Consider the following 13,684-nt stretch of genomic DNA (forward strand, 5'->3'; position numbering starts at 1 on the left):
AACCCCTAATTGCTCACGCGCTCCTTGTGGGCAGCGAATCAGCTGGGTTGGGCTGAAAATACTTAATTTCCTCCTTGGGAGGAAGTAGGTAACTATTATTATTATTATTATTAGTCTTATGTGCAGGGCGTTGCTATAAACTAGCACTTGTGCTCGGCTATTATACCCTGGGTAAATAAAGAACAAAACTAAAAAATCCTTGTTGAAGGTCACAACAACCCAATGAATCTGTACTTAATGCCTATATTCTTCACTCTAATTTACATAAGCATAGATGTTTAGCTATGTATGTCATGTGCACTGTCTATCTCTATTGGGGTGCAACAGTTAACCCATTTAGAACGGGTACACATTATTGTGTATCATTATTTTGTGCTTTAACTATTGAAAAATAGCAGATATACAAGCTCACTATACTGCGAGCTTGTAGATCTGCTATTTTTGAAAAATTGTGAAAATTTGAATTTTGACCCGATTCTATAAGTGTCTTTTGAATCCTTCTAAGGTTTTTTGAAAAACCTATGTTTCTATGTCAGCAATCTGGCGAGCCGTCTTCAAAGAAAAGGTCCTTTTCACTTAACAGGAGCTCAGTTAATCTGTTCTTGAGAGACTACTATGTCAGTGGTTCTCAAACCTTTTCATGTGAAGGACCCCCACAATTATATTTATTTGGCCACGGACCCGCATCTCAAAATATTTAGTTCCAATCCAGGGACCACCCAGAAGCAAAATTTGAGTTACAAACATTTCGCTTTGAAAATACATATATTCAAAGATTTGCACACATTTTCACGACTTTTTCAAAAATAGCAGATCTACAACCTCGCCGCACGGCACCGCTGTGAGCTTGTATATCTGCTATTTTTCACTGGTTAAAGCATTCAATAATTCTAGGCCTGAATTAATATATTTATTCAATTCTAATTTGTGTGCGTGTGCGTGTGCGTGTGCTGTGCTGTGCTGTGCTGTGCTGTGCTGTGCTGTGCTGATGCTGTGTGTCAGGTGCGTGGGACAGGTGTGGTGGTGGTCCGGGACAGTAAGGTGGTGGGTCTCCACTGCTCCGGTCCAGAGCTCCATGCTGGCCAGGTGGTCGTGGTCACACACGCAGCCAGACTGTCTGAGTGTCACCTGTACTTCTCCAGGAGACCCTGCGCCACCTGCCTCAAGATGCTCATCAATGGTAATGGATGCATGGATACCCATGGATGGATGGTTGGATGGATGGATAGATAGATAGAAAGCGACTGCAAAAGATTGCTGCTATTTGTATATATGTTACAGTCAGTTTGGGTAACTCAGTGAGATTGTGGTAAGAGCGCTTGTTTTGTAGTTCACCACACACCAATCACCACCAGATGGCGACAACAGCCAGTCAGCCATTCACTAGTGCAGGCGCTGACGTCACTCGTTTGCGACTCTCTTTAGTTTATTTACTAGCCCAGCTCGGCTGTGTTTAGCCATTAGCTTACTATGCCTTACTCTAACCCTAACCCTAACCTTAACCTCAGTAAAACTATGCCTAACCCTAACCCTAACCTCCGTGGGGTGAGGCTATCATTCCTGCCGACGCCACGTTGTTGTTGCTCAAAGCGACCGCTTGTTCCACCCCGCGCCGCACCACGAGCGCTCCGTTTCTCGATCTAACAGTTACTCTATCTAACCGTGACATATATATACCCTGTATATCGTCGTTGTCGGGTGGAAACCTTGTATGTCCAAGACCGTTCGTTTTGTATTTATCATTTTAAAAATGAACTAAACTAGTGAAAACAGCAGATCTACAAGCACACAGCGCCTCGCAGTGCGAGGCGTTGTGTGCTTGCAGATCGGCTGTTTTCACTACTTTTGTGCGACAGCCCGGTATGATGAAGCAGGGCTTTACTTGGTGGAAAAAAAAGTACAAATGTGAAACTTGGAGATACGAGGTTTCTGCCCGACAGTGATGATATATAACATTTATATACCCTGTATATATAACATGTACATCAGGGGTCTTCAACGTTTTCAGGCCAAGGACCCCTTAGTTGAGAGAGAGATGAAGCAGGGACCCCCACAACCTGTTCATAGATTCCATATAGTTTCATTGTTTGGCAGCATGATCATTGAATTGATAGAGTAACTAGAAAGATGTGGTTGCCTTTTTATAGTCTGCATAGCCTAAATGTCATGTGAAGCTTGATCAATCCCTCAAGCTTGAGATTCTTTAAACCAATCCAGTGAATTTCCATCATTTATCTATTTCACTGCAGATTAGGTTATCATCCCTAACACTTAAATTCAACAAATTCTTTCAATGGACTTTATTTGATGGCCTTCCTGCCCTGGCATTTGGCCTTTGTGCCCTAAGAAAATGGACAACACCAAAGGGCCTTGCCCCTAAAATGACGAAAATCCAGGTCTTTAGAGAACAATAGTGTTGCCCTATTAGGCAAGCACACTAATTAGGCCTTGATTTATGGCTTCATTTTGGCTGATTGATTATACCTTGATTTATAGCTTGGTTTAGTTTGATTGATAGATTATTCTCCCCCACACACACTTTTCTACCCCTTTCCCCTACTATGTAAATATAGTGTTTTAAATTTGTGACAATATAGATTTTTTGGAGATATTTTTGAGCCGTGGTAAACCGCTGTGCGTGTGTCTGTAGCCACTTTTCCTCAGTGTTTTGCCATAGCAATGTTTTTTTCCTCAGTGTTTTGCCATAGCAATGTGTGTGTGTGTGTGTGTGTGTGTGTGTTTGTGTGTGTGTGTGTGTGTGTGTGTGTGTGTGTGTGTGTGTGTGTGTGTGTGTGTGTGTGTGTGTGTGCGTGCGTGCGTGCGTGCGTGCGTGCGTGCGTGCGTGCGTGCGTGCGTGCGTGCGTGCGTGCGTGTAGCCTGTATTACATCGGCAATTACATCCTAGTCTGTAGCCACTTTTTCCTCAGAGTTTTGCCATAGCAATGTGTGTGTGTGTGTGTGTAGCCTGTATTACATCACCAATTACATCCTAGACCTATATCCTAGTCTGAAGACGTCATGCAAGCACAACCACTGCTCACTTCACATTGGGTGTGATTTTTTACATGTTGATGAATTGAATACCAAGGACCCCAATGGAATCAAGACCGCAAGGACCTTTTAGACCAAACATTTTACTGTACATTCTGTCTAATAAAATATTCAATCAATCAATATTCAATTATGCCTTGGTTTATGACTTAAATTAGGTCAATAGGCTCTATGCATATACGCCATTTTGTTCTACTTCCGGGTGTCTTTCGACTACCTTCACAGGTGTTACCGATGATACTAATGAAGGGTCTGTTCCATTCTGGTCAAACAGAGTCAGGGTGCTGATATTGTGCATGTTGGCTCACTGGAAACACTCTGCTACACCAGTGGAGACCCACTGTGCAATAAATCAAACAGAGCCTTGATTAGTATCATCAGTAACACCTGTGAAGGAAGTCGAAAGACACCCGGAAGTAGAACAAAATGGCGTATATGCATAGAGCCTATCGATTTATTGATTGATTATGGTTTGGTTTGATTTATGCCTATAAGGGTTAGGCTTAAAATAACACTTAACATGGATTTCCAAGCTGAATACTGACCCCATGTGGCTGTCCTCTTCCAGCGGGGGTCAGCCAGATCGCCTTTTGGCCCGGGGACCCCGAGGTCAGCCTCCTGAGGTCGCCGCCGGCCCCTACCACAGACCGCTCCCAGAACGCTGGTGGTGGTGACTACATTACCCAGGAGGCCGCGCTGGACGCCGTGGCAGCAGAGAGGCTGAAGTCCAACAGCCAGCCCCGCATCTGCGTCCTGCTGCAGCCTCTGGCGCCCGGCCTGCCGCAGTTCATAGACGAGACCAGCAGGGGGAGCGACTTCATGGAGCGCATTAGCGAGGACGAGCCTGGAGTGGACACCGGGGAACTCTTCTTCAGGTTGTTACCAGGGGCGTCCACAAGGGGGGGGGGGGAAGTGGGACTGAGTTACTAGGGCCCACGGTGGAGGGGCCTTAATTATCTTATACTTTAACTATTGAAAAATAGCAGACATACAAACTCGCAGCGCTGCACCGAGTGCCGCGCTGTGAGCTAGTCGATCTGCTATTTTTGAAAAGTAATTTGTAACTTCTGGTGGGGGGGGGGGTCCCTGGAACTAAATATTTTGAGATGGGGGTCCGTGGCCAAATACATACCATTTCTTCACATGAAAAAGTTTGAGTACCACTGACATAGAAACATTGTTTTTTTCAAAAAAGTTAGAAGGATTTGAAATATTCAAAGACTTGTCACATTTTCATGATTTTTCAATAGTTAAAGCACAAAATAATGTGTAATAATGCTTACCCAGTCTAAATGGGTTAAACCCCCTCCCCCTATGAAGAACATTCATGGGGGGCTCGCAGTGAATCCTTGTACCCACTACCCAGGGCGGATGGAAATCATGTCCAAAACAGTTACTTTTCAGGAGATGGGGGGAATTATTATTTAGTCACAAGCTCTTAGTTCACCCCCAAAAGGACTTTTTTTTCCTATTGAATACTCATGCCATACAGCAGGTGTCTTCAATGTTTTCAGGCCAAGGACCCCTTAATTGAGAGAGAGATGAAGCAGGGACACCCACAATCTTTTGTGGGGCAGGAGTCGACCTGGTGAGACATAGGAGGAGCCCGGCCAGGAGTCTACTGGGACGTTAAGTTGGGACTTGATCACCCTGGCTGGGCCACCTGTTGGGAGGGTGTATGACGTTGATAGACCGGAAACACCCTTCGACCTCAGGCTACATACTACGTCCCAGTTTCATCCTTGTGATGTTTTTTTTTTTCTTTCATTTGGTCGTGCAAACATTTTCGCAAAGATAGAATTTTGGCTTTAATCCATTGCAAATCTCTTCCTGTCCCCCCCCCAGACAGCGGAGGAGACACCTGGAGGACTTCTCCAGACTCTTCCTGGTTGGCACGGAGCAGCAGCATCGCAACGTTCTCACCCACATGCGTCTGGAGAACTTCTGCATGGAGCCCTACTTCTCCAGCCTGCGGCACAGCATGACGGAACTGCTGGGAGTGCTGGCGTCGGTGGCCGCCGGAGTCCCCCTGCTACACCATGGCTTTTACAGGTGACTTACAACACACTACACCACGGCTTTTACAGGTGACTTACAACACACTGCACTTAGAGTCCCACTGCTACACCATGGCTTTTACAGGTGACTTACAACACACTACACTTAGAGTCCCACTGCTACACCACAGCTTTTACAGGTGACTTACAACACTGGTCCTCAAACTTTTCAAATAATCATATTTTAACTGGGGGGGCATTACATTTTGTATAACACGGTGCTATTGTGAAAATAGCAGATCTACATGCTCACAACGCCTCGCGTTGCAAGGCGTTGTGAGCATGTAGATCTGCTCTCTCATATTTGACAATTTGGCCAATGTTTAATTTGTCATTTTAGAGGTATTATTACATTTTAGAGGTATTATTAAAGTTTACTGTTGAGTGAGAAAACGATGTTGCACATTAAGCTAATCATCTGGGGACCCCCCAAAATAATTTGGGGACCTGACCCACAGGTTGAGAACCACTGACTTACAACACACTACACTTAGGCCCCGGCTACACCAGTATGGATGTTTTTCTAAACACACATTTCTTTTGTGCGTTTGGGGCTTTCAACCACACGCAAACAGAGATTTCGCCCGCGAAAACTGATCTTTTTCTAAACGGATAAATAAGTGAAGATTTTCTAAAATAACCGCTTCAGTGGATCTGTGTAGACATGAAAAACGGAGCTGCTGTGAAAACGATGATGTGTGTGTGTGTGCGTGCGTGAGTGCATAGTTTGTGTGTGTCCTGGCACTTTGTTTGACCGACTTCTTTCACAAGGTCACAGGAAGAGCATTTTGACACTTCAGACTACATTCCGTTGCCTTTTTTTCTTAAAGGTATATTCAGTGATTGTATTTCATTCAAATAAAAATATAATTGGTACATTTTCCATTCATTCTCCTCACTAGAATGTATGCTGAGTCTGACCATATAAGGACTTCCACCATGGCCTGTGTTACGAGCATAGCTAGATTCAGTTTTCAGTGGTGGCCAGCCAGTCCTCGACCAATCAGGGTAGAGTATGGCCGTAGTTATGTTCTGATATTTAGTTATGATGGTCAAAATAAAAGTTTTGAGAACTGCAGTCGCTCTGAATTAAGAACGTCTGCTAAATACCTAGATTGTAAACTACTGAACTCATAAAATGCCACAGTCTCGTAGTAAATCAGTATCATACATATCCTGAAGCTGGAGACGTAGGCCTACCAATATTCAATGATTGGGTCTAATGATCAAAACGAGAACATTATAATGGTGTAAAAAATCTATAAAAAATCTAAACATTTCCACGCTGTAAGGCCAGTAAGGGACAAGATGACCCCCAGCCACTTTCATTATCACTCAGAGGTGTAATTTGACCAATATCTAGGGTGTTGCAAGAAATGTAGTTTGTCCACGTGCGTGAAAAATGTCGTGTTTTATCCGGTTTCGGGTGTTTATTCCCCACACGACAGTCTAACAAGGAGATGCAGATAGCTGTATAGTTACTATTTGGCATGCTGCAAAACACAAATTGATATTTTTCATTCTAAACCCCTTTTTAATTATTATTTTTCAAAATTCTGAAAAAAATAACATCATTAATTTTCAAGCCTAATATAAGTAATCTTTGAGTACAGTTCGGATAATGCAGGTATGTACAGGACAGGTATATTCATAGACAGACAACCAGAAAGAGACAAGAGAGAGAGAGCTGACCACTTAACATTCCAATCAATCAACGCAATTGTCGCCACCTGGTCTCTGTGTGAAACCTAGACTCCAGTGAGCAGTTGGCTAATTCTTTAAAAAATCATAACTTTTGACAGGAATGGGCTAGAGACTTACTTTTTTTCCCTAAATGCTCAGAAATGCTACACCCTGGAGGCCCAAATGACGCCCCTGTTATCACTGAATAGACCTTTAACTCTTCTTGGTCTGTTCGTGTCATTTCTGGCTCCTAGTGAACGGTCTTCCACCGTGGAGACACCACCTTCCTCCTCCACGTCTCCCCACCAGGGAGTGTCTCAAGAAGTGGCCCGCCACTGCATCGTTCAAGCCAGGCTTCTGTCCTATCAGACAGGTAGGCTTTGGCTCTTCTGTTTGTCTCTGTGGCTTGGAAGCAGAGCCACTGGGAAGATGCTTGTTCTCTGGGAGATTTAATAACACACTAGAACAGGGGTCTTCAACAGGGGGTCCGGGACCCCTAGGGGGTCCTCAGAGTCACTACAGGGGGTCCTCCAAATCTTTGTGTGATAGAATTTTTTTCTCCTTTTTTGTATCAACCACTTGAACCCTAGCGTCCATATTCCGAGAACTTTAGCCAAAAATAGACAATCTACAAGCTCACAACGCCTCGCGCTGCGAGGCGTTGTGAGCTTGTAGATCAGCTATTTTTGTTGTAGAGGGGGAAAAGAGCAGACTACAGTATGTACAGAGTGAAAGGTAAAGATTATTAAGTATTAACGGCTCACGTGGTGAAATATCTGAAAACACAAATTGACATGAATCCACAATATACTGATGATTGTGCTGTCAAACAATGAAACTATATCTCTGAAAGGGTTGGGGGTCCCTGCTTCATCTCTCCCTCAACTAAGGGGTCCTTTGCCTGAAAACGTTGAAGACCCCTGCACTAGAACCATGTCACCCACATTCTCCCCTGCAGGCAGGCATTTTAGACCCTAGGTGGGGCTGTTCCGTCTGAACGGACAGAGTGCTTCTTTGAAACCGAAAGTAGACTGAAGTCACAAAGAGATGGCGATGCTATGTTAGTGAAATCAAATAATGGCAATTGTTTAAACCAGGGGTCTTCAATGTTTTCAGGCCAAGGACCCCTTAGTTGAGAGAGAGATGAAGCAGGGACCCCCACAAACTTTTCATAGATTCCATAAAGTTTCATCGTTTGACAGCACAATCATCAGTGTATTTTGGATTCATGTCAATTTGTGTTATCAGATATGTAACCACTTGAACCGTCAATACTTAATACACTTGACCTTTCACTCTCTAATTAATCTGCTCTTTTTTCCCCGTCTACACCAAACCTCTTTGCTGAAAATAGCCGATCTACAAGCTCACAACGCCTCGCAGCACGAGCCGTTGTGAGCTTGTAGATCTGCTAGTTTTGGCTAAAGTTCTCAGAATATGGACGCTAGGGTTCAAGTGGTTAATATAAAAAAAGAATTCTATCACTGAAAGATATGGAGGACCCCTTGCAGTAACTCTGGGGACCCCCTAGGGGTCCCTGACCCCCTGTTGAAGACCCCTGGTTTAAACTGAGCAAGAGTAATATATATCAGTATATGCTAGGAAAGTGGTTTTCAGATTGGAGTCCGGGGGAACCCCAATTGTCCTTGAAGGGGGAAATGAAGAGTGTCACTATACTTAAATTTAAATGACTACAATAGATAAAGTATATTGTGTACTGTACATATGTTCGGATATACATTATATTTTCAATATACTCCATCTGAGACCTAAAGCCCCCCTCTGCTCCTCTGCTCAGCGCAGAGAACGCTGCTGCGTCATGACGTCAGCACATTCCGTGCGACGCTCTCTGCACTCTGATTGGTTAGGGAAATTCTACACTTCCTCCAACAGTGATCATAACGCGATCGCCCAGGCTTCTTTTTCTTCCGATCGCCAAAAGAAGCCTGGGTTTCCGATAGCCTAGTAAACTGACTCCTCCTATCTTCTGTTCGAATCTGCATTCTCCCTCGCATTCAAATGAAGGCAGGAAGAGACAGGTTTACGAGGCTAGGTATCCAAGGCTAATTTGACGCAAACCATGAGTTTCACTTCCACCAGGGGAGGGTGCTGTTGTTCAGACAATGCACCACAGAGAACACAGCATGGAACACAACATCCAGACAGTACATTGTGTCAGTAACTGTATTTTGACGAACTTCATTCAATAAAAAGAAATACTAAATTACTCCTGTTACAAAAGCACAACCCCAATGGTTTGCTCAGCACCCCATGCATCAAAACAACCTAATGATCATCTCATGCTCTTGCACGAATGCAACCAGCTTCATGTCAAACTTTGACTTCTCTCTGACGACAAACTGTGTTTTTCATTCCAGAGGACCCCAAGGTGGGCGTGGGTGCTGTCATCTGGGCCGAGGGACAGTCGGTGAGTTCAGTTACCTTCCTTCTCTTGGCTTTTGTCAATGTCAGCGATCAGCGATCAAATAATGCACCATGGACATAACTGACAATGCATTAATCAGATTTCCCACAGATTTTTACCAATTAATTTCCAAAACCTTTCCAAAACTTTTCCAGAATATTTAACCCTAACCCTAACCCAATTTCCAGGACTATATAACAATAATTCAGCTCAATAACAGGTCGCTTACTCCTATGCGCAATGCCCAAAGACAGGTAGTGTATGCCAGTGGTGAATCTCCGTGACCCCTGAAATAATCACGTTTTAACTGGGGACACGGCACCCTGACGAGCACTAAGAGTTGAGGAATTTTGTATAACGCGGTTCTATTGTGAAAATAGCAGATCACAACGCCTCGCGCTGCGGCTATTTTCACAATCTCTGCCTCTAATATTTGACAATTTGGCCCATGTTTTATTTGTCATTTCAGAGGTATTAACAAAATCAATAACCAAAGACAATGCATAGCTATTTCTTCCAGGACCTTCCAGGACCCTTGATAAATTCCAAAACTTTTCCAGTACTGGAAAAATATCTTTCTAATTTCAAAATATTTCCAGGAATTTCATGACCGTGGGAACCCTGATTAATGTATGTATGGTGCTCTTCTGTTGTGTTACCGTAGGCTGGCTGTGATGGCACGGGTCGGCTCTATCTGCTGGGTTGCGGGTACAACGCCTACCCGGCGGGCTCACACTACGCCGAGTACCCTCAGATGGACACCAAGCAGCAGGACAGACAGAGACGCAAATACAGATACATTGTCCACGCAGAGCAGAACGCACTTACTTTTAGGTCAGAATGCACGCACACACACACACGCACGCATGCACACACACACACACACACACACACACACACACACACACACAGCTGGGACATGCATGCACTTTTACTTCTAACTTTTTACTGGGGGCAGTAAAAGCAGTAACAAACGCTGTTCATTTATTTGTATTGCTAATGGGGATATGTTTTATTCCCTTTTGGGAAATATGTCTGATACCGGAATGTTTGATATTTGTTTGATGTAACCAGTAAGATTTGATTTGATATAACCAGTAAGAGATACACAAACTTTAGAAGGCAATCGTAGCCAATCATGGGAAATGTGACAGATCCATGTTGATGACATGACTGTAGACATACTGTGTACCGATTTGCGTGATTTTAGGCCAAAATCTGTAGGAGCAGTGTCCAAAAATGTGTTTTGCAAAAATCTGCCTGATGGTGGCGTTAGAAGAGGTCCACGAGAGAAATGAGGTTGTGATTTGCCATCCAAGGAGTGTGTGTGCAAAGTTTGGCATTGATAGGGCCAACGGTGGCGGAGATGTGAGTAGGGCAAAAGTGTGACGTGACGTGACAGACTTACTGACTGACAGCCGGTGGAGCTTTTCATAGTAACTGCGACCTGACGGCGGTACCCGCCTCCCCCGAACCTCTGAATGACGTCATATTGTAGTTTGGACAGAGCCAGACCTAAATAAATTCGTCTCTAAAAGTGTGGCTATTTTCACTATTTGTTGTTTGATGAAGTATATATAGGTCTTAAGTGGTTTTATAAAATATCCCCCCCCCCCCCCCCTCTATTTTCATTACAAATTGAACACTGTGTACAGTGGATAGCCACCTGACTGACTGTGTGCTTTGCTTTGGAAGTTGAATCAATGAGCATTGTGTTAACGTCTTAACCCATTCAGAACGGGTACACATTATTGTGTATCATTATTTTATGCTTTAACTATTGAAAAATAGCAGATATACAAGCTCACAGCGCAGCACCGAGTGCCGCACTGCGAGCTTGTAGATCTGCTATTTTTGAAAAATTGTGAAAATTAGAATTTTGACCCGATTCTATTCCTTCTAAGATTTTTTGAAAAACCTATGTTTCTGTGTCAGCAATCTGGCCAGCCATCGTCAAAGAAAAGGTCCTTTTCACTTAAATGGAGCTCAGTTAGTCTGTTCTTGAGAGACTACTATGTCAGTGGTTCTCAAACCTTTTCATGTGAAGGACCCCCAAAATGATATTTATTTGGCCACTCACCCCCCATCTCAAAATATTTAGTTCCAGGGACCACCCAGAAGCAAAATTTGAGTTACAAACGTTCGCTTTGAAAATACATATATATTCAAAGATTTGCACACATTTTCACGACTTTTTCAAAAATAGCAGATCTTACAAGCTCGCAGCGCGGCACTCGGTGCCACGCTGTGAGCTTGTATATCTGCTATTTTTCACCGGTTAAAGCATTGAATAATTCTAGGCCCTAAATTCTGCATTGCTGTCACTTCAGGAGCCGGGAGATCAAAGCAGGGGAGCCCACCATGATGTTTGTGACCAAGTGTCCGTGTGACGAGTGTGTTCCCCTGATCAGAGGGGCGGGCGTCACCCACATCTACACCACCGACCAGGACAGCGGCAAGGACAAGGGAGACATCTCCTACCTGAGGTTCAGCGGCCTCAAGGGAGTCGGCAAGTTCACAGTGAGTAGTGCAATACTGTATACTGGATCAGGGGTCTTCAATGTTTTCAGGCCAAGGACCCCTTAGCTGAGAGAGAGAGATGAAGCAGGGACCCGCAGATTCCATATACTGTAGTTTCATCGTTTTGGCAGCACAATCATCAGTGTAGTTTGGATTCATGTCAGTTTGTGTTTTCAGATATTTAACCACTTGAACTTGAAACTTGACTTTTCACTCTGTACTTAGTCTGCTCTTTTTCTCCTCTTTGCCGAAAATCCGCCGATCTACAAGCTTGCGCGAGGCGTTGTGAGCTTGTAGATCTGCTATTTTTGGCTATAGTTCTCAGAATATGGACGTTAGTGTTCAAGTGGTTAATATAAAAAAGGAGAAAAGGTTTCTATCACTTAAAGATTTGGAGGACCCCCTGTAGGTAACCATATTCACATGGAGGACGTATTGTTCTTATGTTATACGAGTGTGATGTGATGTTAGAGCAAAATGGGCCATAAGTTTCTTTTTCTATATAATGACTTGTTTACATTTAATAACTTATATTATGGGCCTGGGCCGCTAGTCTAGCGCTCCGGGCACCTAGCCGGGCAGCATGTGACGGGTTTGAGTCCCGACCTTTGCTGCGTGTCACTCCCCATCTCTCTCTCTCCCCATGTCTACTGTTCCCTATCAAGAAAAAGCCCCAAAACTTAGATTGTATTGGAAAACCATGTTGACTGGTACTGTACCTTTTGGAAACTGTCCCCTTGAGTTGTAGCACTACTTCTGGTTGAGATGAGAACACAACTGTTTTAATTATTTTGGCCCCTACACCCCTGTCGCGCAGGATAGGATGCCTTGCCCTTTGCCACTCCGCCATTGTACTGTAAATAAGAATTGGTTGCCTGGTTAAATAACGGTTAAGAGATAATATAAAACAGATATTTCGCTGACACTGGTTCATGTCTTCTCTTCACAGTGGCAGAAGGGTTCATCCTCCTCCTACCTTGCAAGTAAGTGATTCTTCATCTTGTCCCTCTCTCATCAAACATTCCAACTTGCCTTTATTCTATTGTATTGGAACTCTCTGGAGTCTGGACCATGCTAGTGTGTGTGTGTGTGTGTGTGTGTGTGTGTGTGTGTGTGTGTGTGTGTGTGTGTGTGTGCGTGTGTGCGCGTGTTTGCATGTGCATGTAGATGGCTGTGTAGGGAAGCACGGCAGGCAGCCTGAAGAGGAGAACCCTTGCAACAAGAGGAGATGCCGTGACAGAACCCAAGACATGCCACCTGTCTGCTAAACAACACCAAAGAAGAAAATAATCACGTTTAACCTTTGGCGGTACAGATATCCAATATTTTAAGACTTATCTAAATGCAGACTACTGTAAATGTTTTTTTGTTTTTGTTTTAAAGGGAAAAAAAGTAATTACTGTCCATGTAATAACTCCTTCTGTGTCCACCATGGGTGCAGGGTAGGATATGTTTTATTTATTTATTTTTTATTGTTCACATAGGGAGCACTGTGTTTTTGGAAACCCAGCAGCACGACGAGGCGATAAACGTCTATTTAAGATGGTATCATTTCTGTTTAACTGGTCTGTGTCTCAAGGTGGTTGCACACTGCACTGCGTGTTTTCGTTGCGTTTTGGAAATCCGAAAGCCGTAGGCCAGGGAGAGAGAGAGGAGAGAGAGAGAGAGCAAGGGACTCAGTGCGACAGCTGCGAAAATCGGGAAGAATCAACCCTGGTCCGAAAATAAATACGAAACTGGTGGCAGTGTGCAAAAGTGATTGACATAACGTGAGGTTGTTTTTTTTATTCACGCACTCCAAAATTCACTCCGATATTCGGCCCGAAAAACGGCCCAACAGGATCGGCTCGGAGCGGAGGAGGGTCGGCGCTCAGACCCATTATAAAAGTTGCTCGCTCATGCTCAACTAAAAAACAGCTCGCTCCGCTCCCCGCACCGCTCGCGCTCC

At 44.1% G+C, this 13,684-nt stretch overlaps 1 protein-coding gene across 1 annotated transcript in view; it reads left to right on the top strand.

Moving 5' to 3' along the window:
* Nucleotides 1-13,048, top strand: part of cdadc1 (cytidine and dCMP deaminase domain containing 1) — a gene marked incomplete at its 5' end in the record, with an annotated part of 15,491 nt that extends 2,443 nt beyond the window's left edge. Inside the window, 9 exons of the mRNA XM_080720174.1 lie at nt 1,003-1,180; nt 3,620-3,926; nt 4,897-5,103; nt 7,046-7,164; nt 9,170-9,219; nt 9,881-10,050; nt 11,547-11,736; nt 12,686-12,719; nt 12,904-13,048. Of these exons, the coding sequence (XP_080576300.1) occupies nt 1,003-1,180; nt 3,620-3,926; nt 4,897-5,103; nt 7,046-7,164; nt 9,170-9,219; nt 9,881-10,050; nt 11,547-11,736; nt 12,686-12,719; nt 12,904-13,004 (1,356 nt within the window). The 3' untranslated portion in view covers nt 13,005-13,048. The remainder of the gene's footprint in view (nt 1-1,002; nt 1,181-3,619; nt 3,927-4,896; nt 5,104-7,045; nt 7,165-9,169; nt 9,220-9,880; nt 10,051-11,546; nt 11,737-12,685; nt 12,720-12,903) is intronic.
* Between the last annotated feature and the right edge of the window lie 636 nt (nt 13,049-13,684).

The sequence above is a fragment of the Nannobrachium achirus genome (genome assembly GCF_963921795.1).
Source record: "Nannobrachium achirus genome assembly, chromosome: 24".
Classification (NCBI taxonomy): Eukaryota; Metazoa; Chordata; class Actinopteri; order Myctophiformes; family Myctophidae; genus Nannobrachium; species Nannobrachium achirus.